The sequence below is a fragment of the Artemia sp. Qi Xiang Cuo genome, chromosome 9 (genome assembly GCF_049724085.1).
Source record: "Artemia sp. Qi Xiang Cuo chromosome 9, ASM4972408v1, whole genome shotgun sequence".
NCBI lineage: Eukaryota > Metazoa > Arthropoda > Branchiopoda > Anostraca > Artemiidae > Artemia > Artemia sp. Qi Xiang Cuo.
The window spans coordinates 29,368,525-29,392,076 of NC_142802.1; the positions used below are offsets into that span (position 1 = coordinate 29,368,525).

The window sequence follows — 23,552 nt, forward strand, 5'->3', positions numbered from 1 at the left end:
ACCTGTCGGTGACACACCAGTAAATATTGTCTATGACTCAAAATGGAATAATGATTATTCTACCGATTACGAGTTAAGAGAAGATAATAGCAACAATATCAAGAGAGGACATGGAGAACTACTTTATGGAACAGATTCAAAATATCCAAAGTTAACCATTGATATTAATAATGTATAATAGTGTGTTTACCCTATATTTATATTAATGTCATGTATATCATCATTTGATAAAAAATTTGTTATATATTACTTTGTTATATTTCCATTATTTTTAGTGTACGCTAAAGAGAAAGAGAAAAAAACACAACCATATAAATAGATTCAGACAAACAGACTGACTAGGACAGGTACTGGGACAAGCAAACACACGCCAAGACACAAAGTTAAAAAGACTGAGAGAAAGACAAAACAAATACAATTATATAGATTCAGACATACAAACCGACAAAGACAAGCACTGGGAGACGCAAACACCCGCCCAGACACATAAGCAAAGAGAGTGAGAGAGATAAAAACATATGCAAATATATAAATTCAGACATACAAACCGACAATGACAGGCTTGGAGATAAGCAAACACCCGCCCAGACACACAGGCAAAGAGATGTAAGTAAGTAAGTAAGTAAGTAAGTCCCAAGAGGTGCGCTACTCTAAGTGAACCTAGATCAACCCAACTTTTTGCATATCTCTCTCACTATGACTGTGTCTGAGCGGGTGTGCTGCCATCTATAATTGATCTAACCTAAATTCAACGTAATGATGCATAGAGTCATATCTCAATGCCTGTCATTGTTGGTTTGTATGTCTGAATCTATATATTTGCATCTGTGTTTTTATCTCTCCCACTCTCTTTGCCTATGTGTTTGGGCCGATGTTTGCTTCTCCCAGTGCCTGTTATTTTCGGTTTGTATGTCAGAATCTATATATTTATGTGTTTTTGACTCTCTCACTCTCTTTGCTTATGTGTCTGGGCGGGTGTTTGCCTATCTCAATGCCGGTCATTGTTGGTTTGTATGTCTGAATCTATATATTTGAATGTGTTATTTGTCCCTCTCACTCTCTGGGCCTCTGTGTCTGGGGCGGGTGTTAGCTTATCTCAGTACCTGTCTTTGTCGGTTTGTATGTCAGAATCCATATATTTATATGTGTTTTTGTCTCTCTCACTTCCTCTGCTTATGTGTCTGGGCGGGTTTTTGCCTATCTCAATGCATTTCATTGTTAGTTTGTATGTCAGAATCCATATATATATATATATATATATATATATATATATATATATATATATATATATATATATATATATATATATATATATATATATATATATATATATATATATATGTGTGTGTGTGTGTGTGTGTGTGCGTTTTTGTCTCCCTCACTTCCTCTGCTTGTGTGTCTGGGCGGGTGTTTGCCTATCTCAATGCCTGTCATTGTTGGATTGTATGTCTGAATCTATATATTTGCATGGGTTTTTATCCCTCCCACTCTCTTTGCCAATGTGTCTGAGCTGATGTTTGCTTCTCCCAGTGCCTATCTTTGTCGGTTTGTATGTCAGAATCTACATATTTATGTGTTTTTGACTCTCTCACCCTGTCTGTTAATGTGTCAAGGCAGATGTTTGCTTCTCCGAGTGCCAAGAGATTGTTAATCACTTGCTTACTAAAATCTCTTTACCTATTTGTCTGGGCGGGTGTTTGCAGGTCCCCAATGCCATTCGTTGTCGGGCTATAGTCAGAATCTAAGTATTGGTATGTGTTTTTTGTCTCTCCCCCTCTTTTCGCATGTGTCTCTGGGCCGGTGTTTTCTCGTCTCAGTTCATGTCATTATCGGTTTGTATGTCTGAATATATGTATTTGTCTGCGTTTTTGTCTCTCTAAATTTCTTTTTTGTCTCTCTCACATCCTCTCTTTATGTGTCTGGGCTGGTGTTTGCCTATCTCAATGTCTGTCATTGTTGGTTTGTATGTCTGAATCTATATATTTGCATATTTTTTTTTATATCTCTCACTCTCTTTGCCTATATGTCTGGGCGGAAGTTTGCTTCTCCCAGTGCCTGTCTTTGTCGGTTTGTATGTCAGAATCCATATATTTATAAGTGTTTTTGTCTCTCTCTCACTTCCTCTGTTTATGTGTCTGGGCGGGTGTTTGCCTATCTCAATGCCTGTCATTGCTGCTTTGTATATCAGAATCTATATATTTGCATGTGTTTTTGTCTCTCTCGCTCTCTTGGCCTATGTTTCTGGTCGGGTGTTTGCTTATCTCAGTGTATCTGATTTTTAGTATTTATATAAAAACCAATAAGTTTATAATCGTTTTCGTGCGTCTCATGTACTTTGCGTATGTATCTGGCCGAGTGTTTGCCTATTTCAATGCCTGTCATTGTTGGTTTGCATGTCAGATTCCATATATTTATATGTGTTTTTGTCTCTCTCACATCCTCTCCTTATGTGTCTGGGTGGGTGTTTGCCTATCTCAATGTCTGTCATTGTTGGTTTATATGTCTGAATCTATATATTTGTATGTGTTTTTATCGCTCCCACTCTCTTTGCCAATGTGTCTGGGTGGATGTTTGCTTCTCCCAGTGCCTCTCTTTGTCGGTTTGGATATCATAATCCATGTATTTATGTGTTTTTGACTCTCTCACCTTCTTTGCTTATGTGTCTGGGCTGATGTTTGCTTTTCCCAGTGCCAAGATATTGTTACTTACTTACTTACATATCTTTACCTACGTGTCTGGGCGGGAGTTTGCCTATCTCAATGCCTGTCATTGTTGGTTTGTATGTCTGAATCTATATATTCGCATGTGTTCTTATCTCTCTCACTCTCTTTGCCTATGTGTCTGGGCGGGTGTTTGCTTGTCCCAGTGCTTGTCTTGGTCGGTTTGCACGTCTGAATCTATATAATTGTATTTGTTTTGTCTTTCTCTCAGTCTTTTTAACTTTGTGTCTAGGCGTGTGTTTGCTTGTCTCAGAACCTGTCATTGTCGGTCTGTTTGTATCGTTATTTTTTTGTCTCTTTCTCTTTAGCGTACCCTAGAAATAATGGAAATATAACAATGTAATAGATAACATATTTTTAATGAAATAATGACATATATGATATTAATATAAATATATGGTAGATATATTGTTATACATTATTAATATCAATGATTAACTTTGGACATTTTGAATCTGTTCAATAAAGTAGTTCTCCATGTTCTCTCTTGATATTGTAGCTATTGTCTTCTCTTACCTCGTAATCGGTAGAATAATCATTATTCCATTTTGAGTCATACACAATATTTACTGGTGTGTCAGCGACAGGTTCAATATGCGTTTCGTCTTTGGTATTATTTGATTCATTGACTGTTTGATTAATGGTAGTAACGTTTGCTTGCACTTTGTTTTTCATTGATTCATCTTGATATTCCCTAGTGATAGTTTCTACCAATGCCATTTTTATTATTTCACGGCAATTTCACTGTCTATTACAACATCATTTTTACAAAGGTAACAGGTCCGGCACGTAGAAAAGACATGGTTTATGATATTAGTAGAAGAGTAGGCCTTTCTTTTTGTCTTTGCTTTCATTTGAATGCTAATACCTAAAAGATGACGATAGGTTCTATCAACAGCTAGCATGGTACCGGAAGAACTAGCAAGAAGATAACCCTCTTCACCAACTGTTATTTTTACGTTAGCGTTCTATTTGAGTGCAATCATCTCCAGAGATCTCAATCTCGCATATCCACCATTTGTACAAGGGAAATTTTTTGGTACTCCAAAGAAATTTAATTTCTTACTGTCATGACAATGCAAACATACGTTTCCAATAGTGCTACCACTTTTACATATTTCCTAGTTTAAATACTTCTCCTTGTCAGCATTCAATGCTACAATAACACGTTCATGTGAACAAACTTTCTTAAAATGCTTCATCTTCACTTTTTTAGAGATATTAGTTATGTGTTTATCGTTCCACTGCGTAAAAATACTGATGTTATACATGCTAAAAACTGGGCAGGGTCATCAGCCGGTCGTAAAGTACCAGCGAGAAAGCTGTATCGTATCTCTGAGTTGGTATAGAGTACATTTGTTAGAGCCGTAAGCATACTTCATGTCATTTTAAGATACGTAAAAAAGTTGAATAATTTTTAAGTCCAAAAAAAATTAGTTAAAAAAAAGTGCTACTACAAACATTATTTTTCTAATAGTAAAAGTCACGACTAACATTTCTATATCATTCTCATTTTGAGTTTCGAAAATATTAAATGTGACTTCTTATGTTTTAAGCATATTTCATGTCATTCTAAGAGATGTAAAAAAAAATTTGAAAAAATATACCATGTTAAAAAATAATGAAAAAATTAAAAAAAATGGGGGGACAAAAAGTTGGGGGAGTGGGGCCCTTTGGAGGTTGTCGGCATTGGGATCTTTGGGGATTGAGGTTCTTGGTGGTTAGGGTCATTGGTGCTTATGATCCTTGAGGGTTCATACTCATATACACCTCTCTACTTGATTTGCAAGGATTTCTATGGATTGATCTGAATTTCCTTATTAAAATTCTTTTCTTGGCATCTACATCTCTATTAGTATCAACTTTTTAGTATACTATAACGTTAGACCATATTTTATATTGACAACTCTGTTCAAACGGTACTTGTGTATTATACACAACACATCGGTGAAGTAAAGGTAAGTCAACTCACAAGACCATTTTTTCATCGTTAACCATTCCCATAGATTGATTCTATTCCAAATGTAAAATAAATAAGCTATGAGTTAACATACCCTTCGGTGTTACCTTAACTGTTGATCAGTTTAACCCTTTTTTACCACCTTCATACGATTCGATCACCAATTAGGATCATTCACACTCCTATTATTCAATCAACAATTAATATCGTTCATACAGTCCAATTCGCAAATGCTACACCCTTTTTCGCAAATAGAGTTATTTTTTGGTAAATGATTTAACACCATATACCAGTCAATTCTAGACAAGATACAAGGTACCTTCAGCCTAGAGGTTATTAGTGTCTGACAATTTTTGAGTCAGAAACATGCGCGGCTTGGATATATCTTTAGTAAAAAACATTATTTATACGAAGAACATGATTTTCTTACCCTATGACTGAAACCAGTATTTTTTACAGAAGGCGCAATAAACCTTTTGAATACGTAATGTGACGATCAAAAGTTTTGGCTTAGAAACCTATGTCTAAACCCGTCTGGTTACATTACACAATCTCGTCCATAGTTCCAAATATAACATGTTTGATCACTTTATAAGTCTATAATATAAAGTGATTGGTCGCTTTTGGCAATGTGCTCGTCAAACTACACAGTATATTCTTGTAATCGTCACTTCAATAGGACCATCACTACTACCTATCACTCAGATCATTCTTGTACAAGTCTTTCCTCCTTTCTACTAAACATAAAGCTTTTTCACTATTATTCTTAGCTGCAGTCCTAGCTGATTTTATATGCAGATGCAGAAGATTGTATTTAAGACAAAATATACACTCATTGGCCTATAAAGATATGTTTTATCGGCCATTATTGTTATACTTACATAAAAGACAACTGAAGAATGAAAACAGAATGCCTAGAATTCAAGAAGAAATAGATACAAAGACTGAGAAATTATACCCGCCTGTTAAAGGATCTAATTCATCATTCATATTTTTTCAGAATCCCTTTTCATATCTATATGAGCAGGCCATACCCAAAGGCCGTACTATTACCAAACCTCAATTGAAAAAATGTTTCTAGTTAAACCAGGCACGTGCGCAGTAATTTTTTTCGGGGGGGGGGGGGTCCTAAATCCTTCGAACCCATTATTATGTGATAAAAATCAGAAAATTATGGGAAAATAAAACAAATCGTGAGATTTCTGGGGGAGGGCCAGGCCTGAGTTAAACTTAAACAATAAAAGCTTGATAGTCGGACTATGATTTTGTAAATACTCCTTTGATTTTAGTCTAAAACCCCGAACAGTCTTTTAGGGTTCAAAGAATGTTTTCTTTGAGAAGAACCTCAAAAAAATTTTTGACATAAAAGTAGACGGTGTCATGAATTTAGAATAAACCTCAGGAGGAAATTATGAACTGGTGGAGATTGTCTTATAGGGCTTTGGGATGTTTGGGTACAAAATTGAGAATTTGATAATAGGCGTGAGAGCAAAATTTTTGGGCGGTAGTACAACACCTCTTTTGGGAGGGGACGAGTCTGAAATGATGAAACAAATTTGTTTTGCTGAACTCTCTGTTTCAGGACTTTTAGGAGGGAGGACTCTCCTCTATATTTTGATGTACTTTCCCTTAAGGGACACGACAAAGGCTATGAGAGAATATGGGTGGACATTAGATGTTTTGAATTTGATAAGTTTTGAGTTCAATAGGTCTTGAAACTCAGTTAAAATTTGTGAAATTCAACCATGAAATTCAATAGGCTTTGAAATTGGAATTTACTAAGTTTCGAATTTGAGTAAATATACATAAACCTAGTGCAAACACTTTTGAGGCGGGCTGAAGTCATTTGCTAATCACAGTTACATTAAGAAAAAAGGTATTTTTACTAGCTCTTCGGTTGGCAATACTGATGGGATTGCGAGCAACACTGGCAAAACAACACAAAATAAAGTTAGTGATTCACCTTCCCGCAATCCTTCACTTAACACTGCATGTCCTTAACAATGTCTGTGTTAGCCAATAAAAATAGTTGAATATTAGTTCTTAATGATGGCTATTGAATAGCTAATAATTCTCCTAATAAATCCAGGCTGTATAGTAGTTTCCATGACATCAAACACATAACGGTTTATCATAAATTGACAAGCGAATATTTTAGATTCTATTCGTGCCCGTTAGAGCCAGTAATTTATTTTCACTTTAAATAAAGTTCCTAAATTTAATTTTCAAACTAGACAGTAAATTATAGTCAGGGTAGCGATATTATACTGACCGCTACTCTTACTGCTTAATCCATTAAAGACAGCATTAATATAGTATTATCTGTATTAATATATACAGAGCAGGCATGTACGAGGGATTTTTTTATTTTAGGGAGGGATTAATGACAGAAAAGTTTTGGGGGAGGATCTAATAATAAAAAAATTGTTTGATGATGCGAATGGGCCTTCTGAAGAAATTCTTTCAGAAGGCCCAGGTCCCATGCTCCTTCTTTATGTGTGTCCCTGATAAAAACGTAAAATAAATATACCAATTATAATTTGATCATTTTTATCATATTATTTCCCAATTATATGGTATTCAAAATAGATTGATAATACCAAATCAATGGTCCTAGAAGGTCGGGAGAGGGTTTGTTGGACCGGAAAGAAAAAGTGCCCTTTTTAAGTGACTAAAAAGAATGATGGGCAACTAGCCCCCCTCCCACGCCCCTTTTTCCTCAAAGTCATCCTATCGAAATTTTTAGATGACCATTTTGTTCAGCATAGATCAAAGGCCAAATAACCATGCCTCTGGGGATAACCCCCCACATCCCCTGGAAAAAAGGCTGTAAATTATGAAACTTGCCGATTGGCTACTTATAAATTATAATATTTGTTTTTGGGAACTAAACAGACATTTTTTGTGGAGGGTGACTTTTCTACAGGGGGAGATTTTCCAAGGGGAGGGAGGTTTCCAGAGGTGAATCTTCAAGGGTAAATTTTACCTGGGGGAATTTTCCTGAATTTCCATATGAAATTCTTTTTATTTGTCTTACTTTTTCTTTGCCGATACCATCTTCTACCTCTAGTTCACCAGCTTAACCTAATAAGTGTGTATTACGCATTCCTAATTGGCTATGACGGTTAACAGCACCTCTTTGTACCAGGCTCGGCGCACATTCGCTATGCTTGGCACAGTTCCATCACGCTTGGAACAATTTTGCCAAGCTTCGCACGCGCCATCTGGTGAAAATGATCCCTGAGAGTGGGCGGCCGCCAGAATTGTGTTTTGTATTTTAGCCTGACAATTATATGCATTACCTCCTTGGCAGTTACTTACATTGTGGAGCAATCTTGTCTCAAGAGATTATTTTTTTCTGATGTCTGGTTAAGCCCCCCTTCAGTTGTTAATTATCTATATAACTTAGCATGCGTCGTATAAAAAGTATTTATGGCAGCACAAATCTTGCTGTAAAATAACAACTATTTTTAGAAGCATCAAATCGCTCTTGATAAAATTCCTAGATCCGTCGATGAAGGTCTGCACTTTATATCTATGCACTCTATACCTATAACTGTGTGATGGTATCAATTTTGTCAATAAATTCAGTTGAGTGTCACCACATGTACTAGTTCATATCAATTTCGTTTTCTCGTTAATTAGATATTGCATATTTTTTTTTAAGGAAAATTAGAAAAGCAGAACTGAATTGTCACTTTACTTTTTTGGGGGAGGGGAAGGTTTTATTTCTAAACTTTGTTCTATCAATGCATAGCAGGATATTTTAAGAGGCGGTCATAGTGAGAAATAGATGAGGGGCCAAAGAACAAACAACAACAAAATTAATCATTTAACCATTCCGAATACTTATTCCTTCTTGGGATCATTTTCAAGATTTATTATACTTGTTCTTCTAAGCTTTAACATCCAAAATGCATGACTTCTTGTCACTAAAGAACTTAAGTATTAATGAAATGACCTGGGAAATTAAGGAAAGTTCCATAAACTGATTTTATGTCGAAAACAAACGTGTTGTTAAAGAATGACCTCCAGGAAACAGCAGCTAGTACCGGACTCTTGGATCAAAATACGAAGGCATAAAGGAAGTTGAGTCTTGGCAATAGCAATACATATTGAGAGAAAGATATTAAGCAGTGAATGATGACGTACTGATAAAATTTTGTACAAACATAGATTTAAGCAGATTCAAGGCAACATTGGAAAAAATCATTACAGAGACATAGATTCAGGTTTTTTTAGGCAGGAGGGGTTCCAAAGCCCCAAGAATTTTCCAGAGGAGGAGAGACTTGAGTTTTGTGAGTTGTAGCTAGAGTGACACCATACTAGATCTCCGTAAAAGTGTTGCTAAGTTTTTCCCCAGTAACTGTCTAAGGAATATCCTCCATCTAAAAGTTACGGGCTTAGCAGGCGAAAACAAGCTGAAAAAAATGTATCTACTCTCTTTAAACGAGCAACTGTATATTTATGTATGTATGTATGTATGTATTTTTTCTTGCAAACGGCTCAATGTTCTTTAAAGCTTCCGTTTAAAGCTTCAATTTTGGAAAAAAATTATGTGAGTGACGTCACGTTTATTTACATTTCAAAAGCAAAAATTGCATCATTTTCGCACCAGGAGTGGTCGTATCATTTTTAGTATTTATGACGTATGTAAAATTAGACAAGATGACAAATTACTCTGAACCGCTAAAGAAAAAGCAATGGAACGAGAAACAGCAGAAATCACATTGAAGTACAAACGAAAACGTTGCACAATAAAATCAGTGATTAGAAGACAGAACAAAAATTACACTGGAATGAAGGAATGTGTTAGTTTAGCTTGTGTGAGTATGTGAGGGATAGACAGGATGGGGGAATTAAATTCACGCCAGAATTACTTAGTTCAATTGAAGTTCCTAATTTTTCACCATAGAATGAATAAGTGGTTTTTTAGCGTCTGCAAAGATACACAGGAAGAAGAAAATGAAGTTACGCCTGAATTTTCTAACCACCTTGGAGTGGAATGAGGTTATTTTGGCATCCGTGAAGGATAAACAGGACAGAGAAATTGAATTCATGCCAGAAAAAAAGTCATGTAACCTCACATTTATATACATTCAAAGAGCAAAAATTGAATAATTTTGGCCAGTGATGGTCGTATCGTTTTTGGTATCTAAGACGCAATCAAAATTACAAAAGATGACTATTGACCCCAATAGTTAAAGAAAAAAGCATAGAATAAGCAACAGGAAAATTCACATTGAATTGCAGACGAAAATATTGCACAACAAAATATGCGGTTAGATGACAAAGCAAATTACGATAGAAGGAACGAACATATCAGTTTAGCATGTGTGAGTCCGAGAAGAATAAAAATGAAGGGGGGGGGCGACTTTTGTATCTATGATACGTGCAAAATTACATAATATGACAAGTTAAAGGAAAAGGCATGGGTCAAGAAACTGAAAAAATCACATTGAATTGCAAATGAAAATGTGACTTAGTACTAAATAATAACGCGGCGATTGTGCTATTGCGTAATTAATACATTTCAGAAATTACAATGGAATAAGGAACGTATGATCTTAGGGTCTGTAAAGAATAAACAGGAAGGAGGAATTGAATTCATGCCAGAATTTCTTTATTCAACTAAAATTGCTGATTTAACTTCATATAGCTTGAAAATAAAGAATAAAACAATAATTATGGCAATGCATGATTTGGATATCAACACAATTAAAGCAAAAATATAACGACTGGGGGAAAGCTGGGAAAGAGGTCTTGTTGGTATCTAGGACGTTATGCGAAATTACACTTGATTTTGAATGAATCTGAACAGCTAAAACAAAGGGCATGGAAAATGTCTGAGGTAATGATGCACGAAAATGAAGTGTAGATAATTTCGACGACCACACTGCCTTTCCATGACGATAAATAAAAGTTCAAACTGGGATAAAATCCTTTTAATAGACAGTGATGATGATAACAGTGATAGAAATTCACAAAAATACCAGATATTTCGGTCACATATACAATGACCGTCATCAGTAGTAAACTGATGACGGTCACATACTACTGATGACGGTCACTGTATATGTGACCGAAATATCTGGTATTTTTGTGAATTTCTATCACTGTTATCATCGTCACTGTCTATTAAAAGGATTTTATCCCTATTTGAACTTTTATTGATCGAAAATGAAGTGTATTGATACCTGTGGCTAGAAGACTTGTGGTAACAAGCATCATGACGAATCCAAAATAAAAAAAAAATGGACAAAAAATATGCAGTTAGAAGATAAGCGACAGGGATGATCACATTAAATAGTGAACGAATCTGTCATTAGTTAAGAAGCAGCAGTGAGAATCACAACGAGTTCCAGGAGAAAACAGAACCTATAAAAGGGATGATTCTTTCATGCAATAAAAGGAAGGAAGAATTTAATTCACACCAGAATGTCTTAATTTAATTAAAATTCATAATTTGACACCCCATGACTTAAAACTAAAAAAAAACCTAGAAGACTATGCTAATACATAATTTTAGAATCAAATAAATAGCAATCCTACCGCCTCCAGAGTGCCGGGGTTATTTTACACTATATCCAATAACCATATCATATCCCAGTTATAAAGAAGTAATCCCCCTCCCAGAGCCAGCATTTTCTGATTTTATCGAGGTATAAACCGTTGAGAGTTTTTTTTTTAGTCTTTAGGTCTCCTATTTGTTTAAACAGAAATACGACCGTGTCATCATCATGGATTGACATAGCGTACATGGAAGCTCTGATTCAGCCATATTCAAACTCTTTCGAACTTGTTTTTTCCAAGCCCTAAAGTGTCCCTTCTTAGCAATAATTATTATAAATTTTTATCATCTAACTATCATTCAACAGTAATAATAATCCAAAAAAGGACAAATGGTCCCACAGGAGCACAGCATAAATATTATACAGCATATAATATTTATGCTGTGCAAAGGAGTTTAGGTCCTTACCAATGCATACTAAATTCTTCCTGCATATCGCAACCTCTGTTGTATCTGGTGTCGAAGCTATCTACTACAAATGAAAAGTTATTCATTACGAAAGTAAGATATTTAATAATTCACATCTGTCTTTATCTACTTTCTAATAGCGTGACATTTGATCTTGCTGTGAAACATTTATGCAGTTAGCATGATACTAGACGATCACTATAATAAATTGACAAGAAGGATAAGCTGTTTTCTTGTAGAGAAAGTTTGTAAAACTAATGCAGTTTCTCCTTCCAGTTCCACCCACTGTCTGGGTTATCAACCAGAGGTATCGTGCTCCATTAGGGAGTGAAATTAATATAGACTGTGCTTGCGAAAGTCATCCCAGAGGCCTCCATTATTGGGTGAGAGAATACGGGGAAGTTATTGTCCAAGGTAAGTTTTTTGCATCAAGTTAGGATATTGCATAAATCCAGTTCTTGAAGAGCGTGGTATCGTAAAGTAGAAAAAGACAAAAAACTTAAAATTTTCGTTATAACAAACTGTAAGTAAGGAGCGGCTCTTGTTAATAGTCGTCAAAACTCTAAAAAAAGAGTTTCATTAACGATAAATACATCAAATTAGCCGTTTTTTTTTATGATGACTAAATTTGTGGATGATCCAATCAAAGTGATAAAGTTAAGTCAGAGTATTCTAATAAATACCATTTTGTCAGGTACCTACCTTCCTTGTTTTGGGACCCGCAATGGCTCTAAAACATCAGGAGATGGCTCATGGAATAAAAAATAAATTTTCTATAACCATTTTAACTAGTAAAAGAGATTGTATCATCGTAAAAGGGTATTTTGCGCCATTTTGTGGCGCAAACCACCAATTTTATTTCTAAGAGGGCAAACATCCTATCAAATAAACATTCTGAGATAGCATTTTTATTTAGAAATCTCGAAAAACAATATAATGAATTTCCCAATTTCAAAGGGCATAATGCCAAGCAGTGGCGTATTAGTTCCTAAATATGCACGCAGTCCATGCAAAATAAATGGTTAATCAATTATTTAAAGCTTCACTTAACCGAGTTGATTCATTACAGGCTTCATAAGATTACGTACTGTGACGTATTAATTACAAAAAACTTTTTCCACAAAGTAAGTTTTTCAAAAAAAGTAAAGAACTCCATTAAACCAAAACTGAAAAAAAAAAACAGAATCAAATAATCTACCAAGTATACAACTACCCCACATCAGTATCAATTAATAAATGAAACTCAAAACGAACATAAATTAAAATAAATAACAGTCAATCTCAAAACAAGCAGAAAATTAATATGCGTAGGGTCCATAGCCCTATGCTTTCTAAAAAAAAAGAACATAATTTTTACTGCACTGAAAAAATTCAAATGAATTTACTGAAAAAAATGTGCATTGTCAGTTTAATATACATATGCTGATTATTATTTCTCAAAATCCTAACAAAAAATCTTAAAATCCAAACCAAACAGAAATTAAAACAAATAAAAGAGTCAAACTCAAAACGAGCAGAAATTAATATGAGTTGGGTTCAGAACCCCTATATTTTCTAAAAGCCAGAACATAATTTGTACTTTACTGAAAAAAATATTCAAATGAATTTACTGAAAAAATTTGCATTGTCAGTTTAATATACATATGCTGATATTTATTCCTTAAAATGTTAATTAATTTGTGATTTCTTAGATTTATAAAAGTGAAAATATTTAAAAGAATTTTTTTCTATAAAACACTTTCTATTAGAACTTTACTTTCTATAAGACCTTATAGACAACATTTTCTATAAGAACCTTATATGCCCCAAGGGCATAACTTACAACCCTTGTCCTGAGGGCTACGGGGGGGGGGGAGTTGTAATCCTCAAAGACATAATTTCCAGACATTTCAACTACATTGAACAAAATGGCCATATCAAAATATTGATCGGAAATGTTTGGGGAGATGATGGGTGGGGGGAGGGATTCTCCCTCTGATTACTTTCGACTATTAAAGGGCACTAGCCTTCTCAATTTACCTTCCAATGAGCCCTTATTTGAAGTTTTTACGACAACGCTTTCTATAAACACTTTATATACCCCTAGGGCATAACTCACAACCTTAGCCCTGAGGACTGTGGGGGGTGGGGTTGTCATTCTCAAAGGTATAATTTCTGGACCCTTCAACTACGTTTAACAAAGGGCTATATCAGAATGTTGATCGAAAATGTTTAGGAAAATGATGGGTGTGGGGGGCATTTGCCCTCTGATCGCTTTTGACTATTAATAAGAGCACTAGCTCTCAATTCCCAATTGAATGAACCCTTTTGAAGCTTCTACGACCACGCTTTCTATAAAAACCTTATATGCCTCTAGGGCATAATTTACAACCTTTGCCCTGGGGGCTGTGGGGGGTTTGTCATCTTCAAAGACATAATTTCTGGAAATAAATTTTAATAAAGACATAAATTTTGATTGAATATGTTTGGGGAAATGGTGGGCGTGAGAGGGGGGGGGTTAGTTGCTCTCCAATCACTTTCGACTAATAAGAAGGGCACTACCCCATTCAATTTCCAATCGAATGAGCTCTTTTTGAAGTTTCTACGATCGTGATTTCTACAAAAACGTTATATGCCCCCAGGGCATAACTTACATCCCTTTCCCTGAGGGCTGTGGGGGAGGGGGTAGTCATCCTCAAAGACCTAATTTCCCGAGCTTTTAACTACGTTGAATAAAAGGGCTAACTCAAAATTTTGATTGGATGTGTCAGGGAAATGGTGGGCATGAGAGGGGGGTTAGTTACCCTCCAATCCCTTTCGACTATTAAAAAGGGCACTAGCCCTTTGGATTTCCGATCGAATGAGCCATTTTAGAAGTTTCTACGATTACTCTTGCTATAAAACCTTATATGCTCCCATGGCACATCTTACATCCCTCCCCTTGAGGGTTTTTTTTTGGCGGGGGGGGAGGTATCCTTTTCAAATAAATAATTTCCGGATCTTTCAACTATGTTGAACGAAATGGCTTTCTCAAAATTTTGATTGGATGTGTTTGGGGAAATGGTGGCGTGAAAGGGGTGTTAGTTGCCTTCCATTCACTTTCGGCTATTAAAAAGGGCACAAGAAGGTCCAGTTTTCAATCGAATGAGCCCTTTTGAAGTTTCTACGACAACTCATTCGATACGATGTTCCCTGGTCTAATGAAAAAAAAAACGAAAAAAATGATTATTATTATTATTATTTTATTACCCATTATTAAAAATACAAAATGTTGTAAATAAAGTACCAGAAAAGAAAAAAAAAGTTACATCAAATAACAACAAAACATCCGAAGAATACTCAACTACAGAAAAACACGATTCAGAACATTCCTACGACAAACAAAAAAGATAAATTTAAGTTATTGCGACATCAAGGAGGCACACTTGTGCCTCTATAAAGAGGCGACCCACCAGAATTTTAAGCGATTTCAGGTCCTAGAGGTCGCAGAGAGACGGCGGTAATCGCATTTTGTAGCCCAAGCTCAAACTAAGAAACTTGCAAAATTTCATCCTCCTCTGACTTTATCTTCATGGGGTAAACTGGTCCGGAAGTTTCGACCCTCCCACCATAGCTCCCCATTAACGTTGTTCAATTGGGCTGCAGGTTAAGCTTTCCTAGGGCCCGGGAGCTTATCTTCGAAATTTCAGCTCAATCCGATTACTCCTTCCCTGTTTTCAAAAAAACAAATATAGCCACTTAAAATTCATCATCATCATTTCTTGTTTTTCTTATCCACGCCTACAGGCCACAGTTGGCAACTGATCCGGGTGAATGAGAACTCATTCGAAGCAGAATTTGACCTGTTAGGGCCTTTTGATATTTTCAGACCGAAAAAATTATCCCCCGAATTTACATTTCCGAAAAACCTCGTTTTCCTATACGAGCCCATGTTATTTTTTCCCACCACACCCCCCCTTGAACGGGGTCTGATGAGGCTGAAATTTAGCGGTCAGGTTTTCCTTGGAGATTATCATTGAAATTTCATCTCATCTGATCACTCCTTCCCTGTTTTCCAAAAACCACATATCAAGTTTTTTGGGAATTTGCTTTGCGAAAAAAGATTCCATTTACTAAAAAACAATTACAATTGTGGCTCATTAGTCCTGCGGTTGATACTTCAGACTGTCAGGCGGATAACCCGGGTTCGATTCACCGTCAGAGCAAATTTTTTATATACTGAATTTAAACTTTAAAAAAGAAACTCAGTTTCTTTTTTAAATTATTTGAAAAAAAAATACCTTTTCTAAAGGGTTAAAGAGGCTGAGTTACAAGGTTAACCCTTAAAACGTACAGGGATTAGGAGGCACAGTTGGGGGGCTGTTAAAGAGGCTGAGTCACAAGTTCGAACCTTAAAACGTACAGGGATTAGGAGGCACCCTGTACGACGTGATTTGAGTATTCAGGAATTAAAAGCCTTAACACAAGAATGTTCAAGAGCGGGGGGTTTGGGGGCGGCAGCCCCCCAACTTTAACTCCTGACACGATCAGCTAACAGTTAGTCAAGCAATAATAAGTAATAAACTGTACAAAAACGTGCAGAAATTATTTGAAAAAAACTACGTTTTCTAAAGAGTTAAAGAGGCTGAGTTACAAGGTCGAACCTTAAAACGTACAGGGATTAGGAGGCACAGTTGGGGGCTGCCGCCCCCAAACCCCCGCTTTCGCAGCCTTTAAATAAAAAAAAAAAGTTTTTTAAACTTAAAGTAAGGACCGACATTAAATCTTAAAACGAACAGAAATTATTCCGTATATGAAAGAGGCTGTGCCCTCCTCAACGCCTCGCTCTTTACTCTAAAGTTTTTTATTGTTTTAAAAAATATACTTGTGAGACAGAGTCAAACTTTAGCGTAAAGAGCGAGGCGTTGAGGAGGGCACAGCCTCTTTCATATACGGAATAATTTCTGTTCGTTTTAATATTTAATGTCGCTCCTTACTTTCAGTTTAAAAAACTTCTTTTTTTATTTAAAGGCTGCGAAAGCGAGGGGTTTGGGGGCGGCAGCCCCCAACTGTGCCTCCTAATCCCTGTACGTTTTAAGGTTCGACCTTGTAACTCAGCCTCTTTAACTCTTTAGAAAACGTAGTTTTTTTCAAATAATATAATAAAGAGAGGCTTGGTTCAAACGTCTTTACAAATCGAACACGACGATTCAGTACAGCTATAAGCGGGTCGGCTAAGCCATACTTCAGAGATATATTCGAATTCCTCATCCAAACTGGAAGACGAAGCAGATACTTGCCATATCTGTAGAAAACAGACCGAATATTGCGGCGATCAGACGAAGTAAATATTTTCCAAGACGGAGATAGGGCTAGCACATGTGGCAAAACCAAAGCATTATACACCCTTGCAAGTAGAAAACGGTTAAAGTGGCACTTCATTGAAACGAAAATTCCATAAGCTTTGCGTGTCTTTACAGCGAACAACGAAACAAGGTAATCGTGGGTTTCTTTAAGATCGCTACAAATTGGAAGGCCGAGGTACATAATCTTAGACGAAGACTTAATCGTATAAATACCGAAAATAACATCAACTGGTACACTATCTTTAACGCGGCTATTAAATACGACAACTTCACTCTTCTGGGGATTGAAATAAAGACCTATGTTACCATACTCCTTACTCAAAACACGGAAAGTCTCTTCGATGCCTATAAGTGTTCTACTCGCGTTCAAAATGGCGTCGGCATAATCGATCAGCGAAACATTGAGACCTCTAAAGATACATGTAGACTGAACCGGTTCTTGTGATGAAATAATACTATTATTGAAAAGCGGTGGTGAAGTAAGGGCTCCTTGGCGTATTCCCTTCTCTACGGGTATAAGACTAGAAGATAGGGTTAAAGCATTAACACAAGGTACATTTACACGCGCTTTTAAATTACTATACATATTCCTCATTGCGCGTATAAGAGACTTATCCACGCCACGTTTCCGGGCCGACAACAATATCTGAGGGTGCAAACTGGAGTCAAACGCGCGGTTGACATCGTGACCGGCAAAATACAAAGTCTCATTTGAATCATTAGCGTCAATCAACAAATTAGCAATCAAATAATGCGCGTGTTTTCTCTATTAATTTTCTTCTTGAAACCAAATTGGTTATCCGGCGTATTACATATAGCACTAAGCCTATTTACAACAAGCAATTCAAATAACTTGCACAGTATAGTCGCGACAGTTATCGGGCGGTAAGAAGAACACTGCCCGCGTCATTTCCTTTCTTTAATACAGGAGTAATTACCCCCGTGCTGAATACATTGTGCCAACATCGTTCTTTACTTAGGCAGCGCTATTACGCTGCCTGATAATCGCGTATCAGCTATTACTGGAGGACCAGTGGATCCTTCTTTAGAGAAGGGGGGCACCAGAAACCTAAACAATCACATTTTATGCCAAAATACCTCAATTCTCAATCAGTCTTCAGATAAGTATAGAAGTATATGGTGGGGTAGAATTTTATCCCTTAAAATACATTTATTCCTATGAGTATTTTTGGACTAAGTTAGTAATATAAGTGCTGCAGGATTATAGCTCCCCTCTAATTACACAGATATTTAAGTGTAATATAAAAGATTATATTAATGTGCTTAACTGCACAAAAGGGGAGAGGTGGCCAAGGTACCATAAGCTCCACTACAAATTTTATCAGTAGGGGCACCGTGAGATTTGTTTTTCATCAAGAATTTCTTAGGATTATTTTCCTATTTTTTACACTCATTAGTGTCTCCTTTTTCCCCAAAGGGTAGGATAGAATTGACCCCAAACCCCCATAAAAAAATTTTGGTTCGATTCCCTTGAAAATCGTGGAGAGGATTACCATAGAGTTCAGTTTGGTATTTCAGACCCGCCTCCCTCTTTCCCTAAGAAATTTTAATGGGGTGCAATTTCTTATGATGCTTATCATTTTTAGGGCTGCTATAAGAATATTCAAGTTGAATGTAAAAAAATAGAGGTTGAAGGATGAAGTGGTAGCCCCCCTCGCTTTTAACAGAGCTTTAGGTCGAAAGGTTTGTAGTAACAAGACTGTCAAGTGTAGAATTACATTTTTCAATAGAAATAAATACTTTAAAAAGAGAAAATTTGAACAAAATATGTGCAGCAGTAAAATTTATTATTTAAGCTGATTCTAAATATGTGAATGCATTAATTTTAAAGTTGCTTATCAGAAACTATTAACAAATGAAAATGTGTATGATTTTCTAAAAAAAAATAAACTCCCCCAAACAGGGGTGCGATCTAGATGAAATTATTGAATTAAAATCCAACGTATGCGAGATTCCAAAAATGAGCCGGTTGAACTTGGGTAATTCCAACCCTTTTCGAGTTTTTTTCAGCTTAGTTTGGTCCTAAGATTTTTCTGGAGTTGCTGGCACAATAAAAACTATTTGACGTAGTTCTTTGTCATATTAGTAACATTCTTCACAATCTAGAAAGTTCACAAGTTTTGTTGTTTCCGTGACTTACTGCACTTACTGCACCCATCTCAGAGGGGTCAGACTTGCCCCCTAGTCTGAGGTAAATCTGACACTCCTGGGCAGATCCTATATATACAAAGATAAAAATTCCGTCACCTTAAGACATGATAGAGAATACCTCTATATACAGGGAAACCATACAAAACAAAAACTTTCGTTAATAGTTTTTATATGCCCTAGAGGAACACAGGTTCTTTGCTTACTATGGGGTAATTCCGACAGTGTCGGTCTTACCCCGGTCTTATCACCGTACATAGAAGAAGTCTCTGAGAATGGTAATTCTCAAATTTTTATTGTAAATATGAAAAAGGTAACACCGTACTTCAAATAATGGGGGAAAATTGTAATTTCAGTTACTATAAGAGTTTTTTTTTGTTTTTTTTTTAGTTAAAAAAAGTAATCTTTATTGAAAAAACAATTTCAATCAGAATCGGAGGGAGTCGACAAAGCAAATTTTTGATCACTTGTACTTCTTAGTGTGATTCTTGTACAGAGTGATGACATGGCGAAGTTGGAAAGATGGTAGAGTGAATGAACCAGCTCCAGAAAGCTTTAATGGTCCTGCAAAGATGTATTCTTCTTCAACTTCGTCAATGTCATCTTTTTTTGGCTAGTCATAAGAATAGTCGGCTAGGCTTAGGCAGTGAAGATATTTTATACAAACAAGATTTTTGTCAGGTAAATGAAGCACCCTTCCAATATACCGGCCTTGTTGATCACGTTTGGTATCGTATGCTACAGCGTAGTATTCATTTAGCTGTATGTTAAGCTTCTTTTTCTGCTCTTCTTCATTCTCACTATAAACAGTATAACTTATGTCCATTGGGTCAGTTGAGGAACCCAGAGAGATCTCAGAGTTTTCACTGGAAAGATCATCTTTCTTTCTCAGCTTTGGCTTGATCGTCTTCTCTTTTACTTTCCCTGTTTTGTTCTTAAGCTTTTCTCTTTCTCTTTTTGTTCAAGCACTGTCAAAGCCTCTACAGAAGTGATTATTTCAGCTTCCCGAGCAATTCTCTGACTACCCGATGTTCCGGGTGCTGAGACATCAAGAGGAGGGCAGCGTGCTGAGTCCAAGAGAAGCTCTTCAAAGGATTTCTCCCGTGAATGAATCTTATTTGGACTAACTAACACTGAAATAGTAATCTGATCAGTTACAGTATTTACTGTGGTTGTCACTCTTGTTAAATTCTGATTCTCTGATTTCTTTTTCTCAAAATATTGTTTTAACTTGGCTGGATCAAACTTTGCCTTGTCAATCACATTGCAGTTGATATGTGTTGGAATAGCAGAATCATAAATTCCTGTCGCTTGAAATGATTTTTTAATCAGTGGAGGTGTAAGGTAAGTCTCCAAGATCGGACATAAAATTCACAAGTCCTTGTTTTGGTAAGAAGTCACCTGGGTGTGCTCGTTGCCAGTTGACGAGCTTCTGCTCATAGGAAGATTTAAGCCCTTTGAAAATAACTCTGTCAAGTGGCTGTAGAATATGGGATCCATGGGCTGGCAACTTGAGGATAGTAACGTTCTCTTATGAAACGAGTTCCACAAGAGGCAATGATAAATGGGAGCCATGGACGTCAAGAATAAGAAGTGCTTTTCATTTCACCTGACGCAGGAAAATATCTTTAAATCAGTTACAGAAGAGGTCCGTTGTCATCTATCCTTTCTTAGTAGTTGAAAAACATGAATCTGGATGGTCTTTAATGGGTAGCCATGAACTCCATGTGTTTTTCCCCGAGAAGACTACCAGTGGTGGTAGTTTCTCACCTGATGCACTAATACAGGCAAGAACAGTTGTGTTATCAGGCCCATTGCCACCAGTTTACCGCGTTGCTGGGGATCCTTTCGCGCCAGCGATTTTAAGGCTGTCAGGATCGCGACAAAACGAAGTTTCGTCCAAGTTTTACCAACATTCTGGTTTATCTAAGATGTCAAGCTCTTCTGCTGTTGTCTGTAGCAGGTCATAAAATTCTAGAATAATGAAAGGGTCTGTTTGTTGCATAGCCCTCAGGTTTTCAAGTCGCTCAGGCTTCTTAAGCGAGATGTTGTTTCTTTTTTTAAACCCAAACCACCAGTCTTCACCTGGCCGATTGTTTGTGAAATGAGTACTAATTTTGTTCACACTGATTTATTTTTTGCACTTAGTCTAGGAATTGTTTTTTGGTAAGCCCCATGTCCCACTTTTCCATGACTTCCAGCGAATTCGCCATACTCTGCTGAATTTGAGGAGGCAGTTCCAGAGGTCTTCCGTGAGTAACAGCGGGCAAGTTAGGGAAATCTCTTTGCTTCTTTGTCTGATCAATTAGTGTTGTTTTTGGTATGTTGTAAAGCGTCGCAGCTTTTTTTAAAGACATTCTACATGATAGAACTTCGTCTTCCTTTTGTTTAAGCTGTTCAGCAGTATATCATCTTCCTGCTCCGTTGTTGGTTTTTCGGTTGTATTTGCGCGGCATCTGGAAGGAATGCAGCTTTATAGTAACAATAGTAAAGCGTAGCAAAGCAAAGTAGGCACAAGAAGAAAAGGAGACAAGCGTGTACAGTAGAAAGAAGAAGAAAAAGAAAAAAGGATGGGTATCTTTTTGGAACCATAAAAAAGGATGACCTGTATTTATTTAGTCTCTCAATGGTTTCCTTTCTTCTAAAATATCTCTTTTGCAGGAATGCGTTATAACCTACAAAAAGATGCTCATGTAGTTTTTATTTATGATGATGCTAGTCAAACCAGTATCCCATTTTAATAAAGGTTGTTTTTAATCTCGAAATTGTATGATGGCGTAGGATATTAAAGGGCTTCCGACAAAATTATAAAATTTATAGGAAACTTTTTTCAATGGCTACGCCTGTGTACTGATAAACGATTAAATCTTCTGGTAACTGAAAACCAGTACCAATGGTTCTTGACTTGCTGAAGTATGTAAAAAACAGATGCAAAAACAAGTGTGTATACCGTCCACAGTTTATATAATTATCCAGTATGATCTTTCCCTATCTCACCCATTATAAAAACCCGGACCAAGGTAAGAGTGCTCCAGAGAACGTTTTTGCAGATAGAAACATGGGCGGCATCAGATCTTTTCACGGGTAGACAAGTCAGACTGTGATCTAATCGGAAACAAGTGGAAACCCGCTATTACGAATAATGCACTTTGTTGGAAACAATCGGAAACAGACTAACCCGCTAATGCAGAAAGAAGTGGGAGGAGCTTTTTGTTCCCACCGAGAACGAAGACCAGAAATGATCTGCGATAAGCTTACTGGATAATTATATGAACTGTGATACCGTCATAGTAGAAAAGTAGAAGAAGAAAAAGGGAGGGGCAACTTTTTGGAACTTTCAAAAGCAAAGAACTTTATATTTAGTCCTTCAATGATGTTTCCTTTCTTCTAAAATATATCTGGTAGGGTAGGAACATAAAATACAAGAAAAAGACACCTATATTGCTCCTTTCTTTCGTAAACAAAAAGTTATCTATGGTATGCTTGTAGACCCCTACTTTTGGAGAACAAATTTATCCTTTTTGGGTGAAACAAAACACTGGCTAGACACTAAAATAAGAGGCAAATTACCAATTAACGTTTGAAAAACGATATATATATATATATATATTATATATATATATATATATATATATATATATATATATATATATATATATATATATATTTATTTATATATATATATATATATATATATATATATATATATATATATATATATATATATATATATATATATATATATATATATATATATATATATATATATATATATATATATATATATATATATATATATATATATATATATATATATATATATATATATATATATATATATATATTGTTTTTAAAATTTTAATTGATATATATATATATATATATATATATATATATATATATATATATATATATATATATATATATATATGAGAGAGAGAGAAGATGAAGAAAAGGACTGTCATCCTAATCCGGTAATTGAGACAAATGTGCACTTGAACGAGGTTTTAACCTTACTCATCTATCCAATTACCTAGGACAAAACAGTATAACCGAACCATCAACCAAATCGAAATGTTCAAATCCATGCAAAGTCGTCATCAATAAATGTAATTCGTTGTAAATTTACAAGCAAAAACACCTTAAATCTAGCGAAATATTTCCAAATAGTACCTTTCATTAGGGCTCATCAAAAGAAATACTACCTGCCTTAACGGGTTTCGAGGCTTTACATTCTTTACCCGGCACAGTGGAGCCTCTAACATAAGATCTTTATGGTATCCCTATGTTAGATAAAACTTGTGAAATACCTACATACTAGTAAAACTATTCAAAAAATACAAACAAAATAAATTGGTTCTTTCCTTAGTGAAATCCCATAGGTTAATGAAAGCAAAGAC

At 35.9% G+C, this 23,552-nt stretch overlaps 1 protein-coding gene across 3 annotated transcripts in view; it reads left to right on the plus strand.

The window, feature by feature from the left end:
* The window catches only part of LOC148948539 (lachesin-like), a 232,493-nt gene that overhangs the window by 92,883 nt on the left and 116,058 nt on the right, over positions 1-23,552 (plus strand). For 2 of the 3 annotated variants that reach the window (XM_089093973.1, XM_089093975.1), the window contains exon 6: positions 11,936-12,073. The exons of the other annotated variant lie outside the window; for it this stretch is intronic. In XM_089093973.1, coding sequence (XP_088950099.1) covers positions 11,936-12,073 — 138 coding nt within the window. The remainder of the gene's footprint in view (positions 1-11,935; positions 12,074-23,552) is intronic. 3 annotated transcript variants of the gene reach the window in all.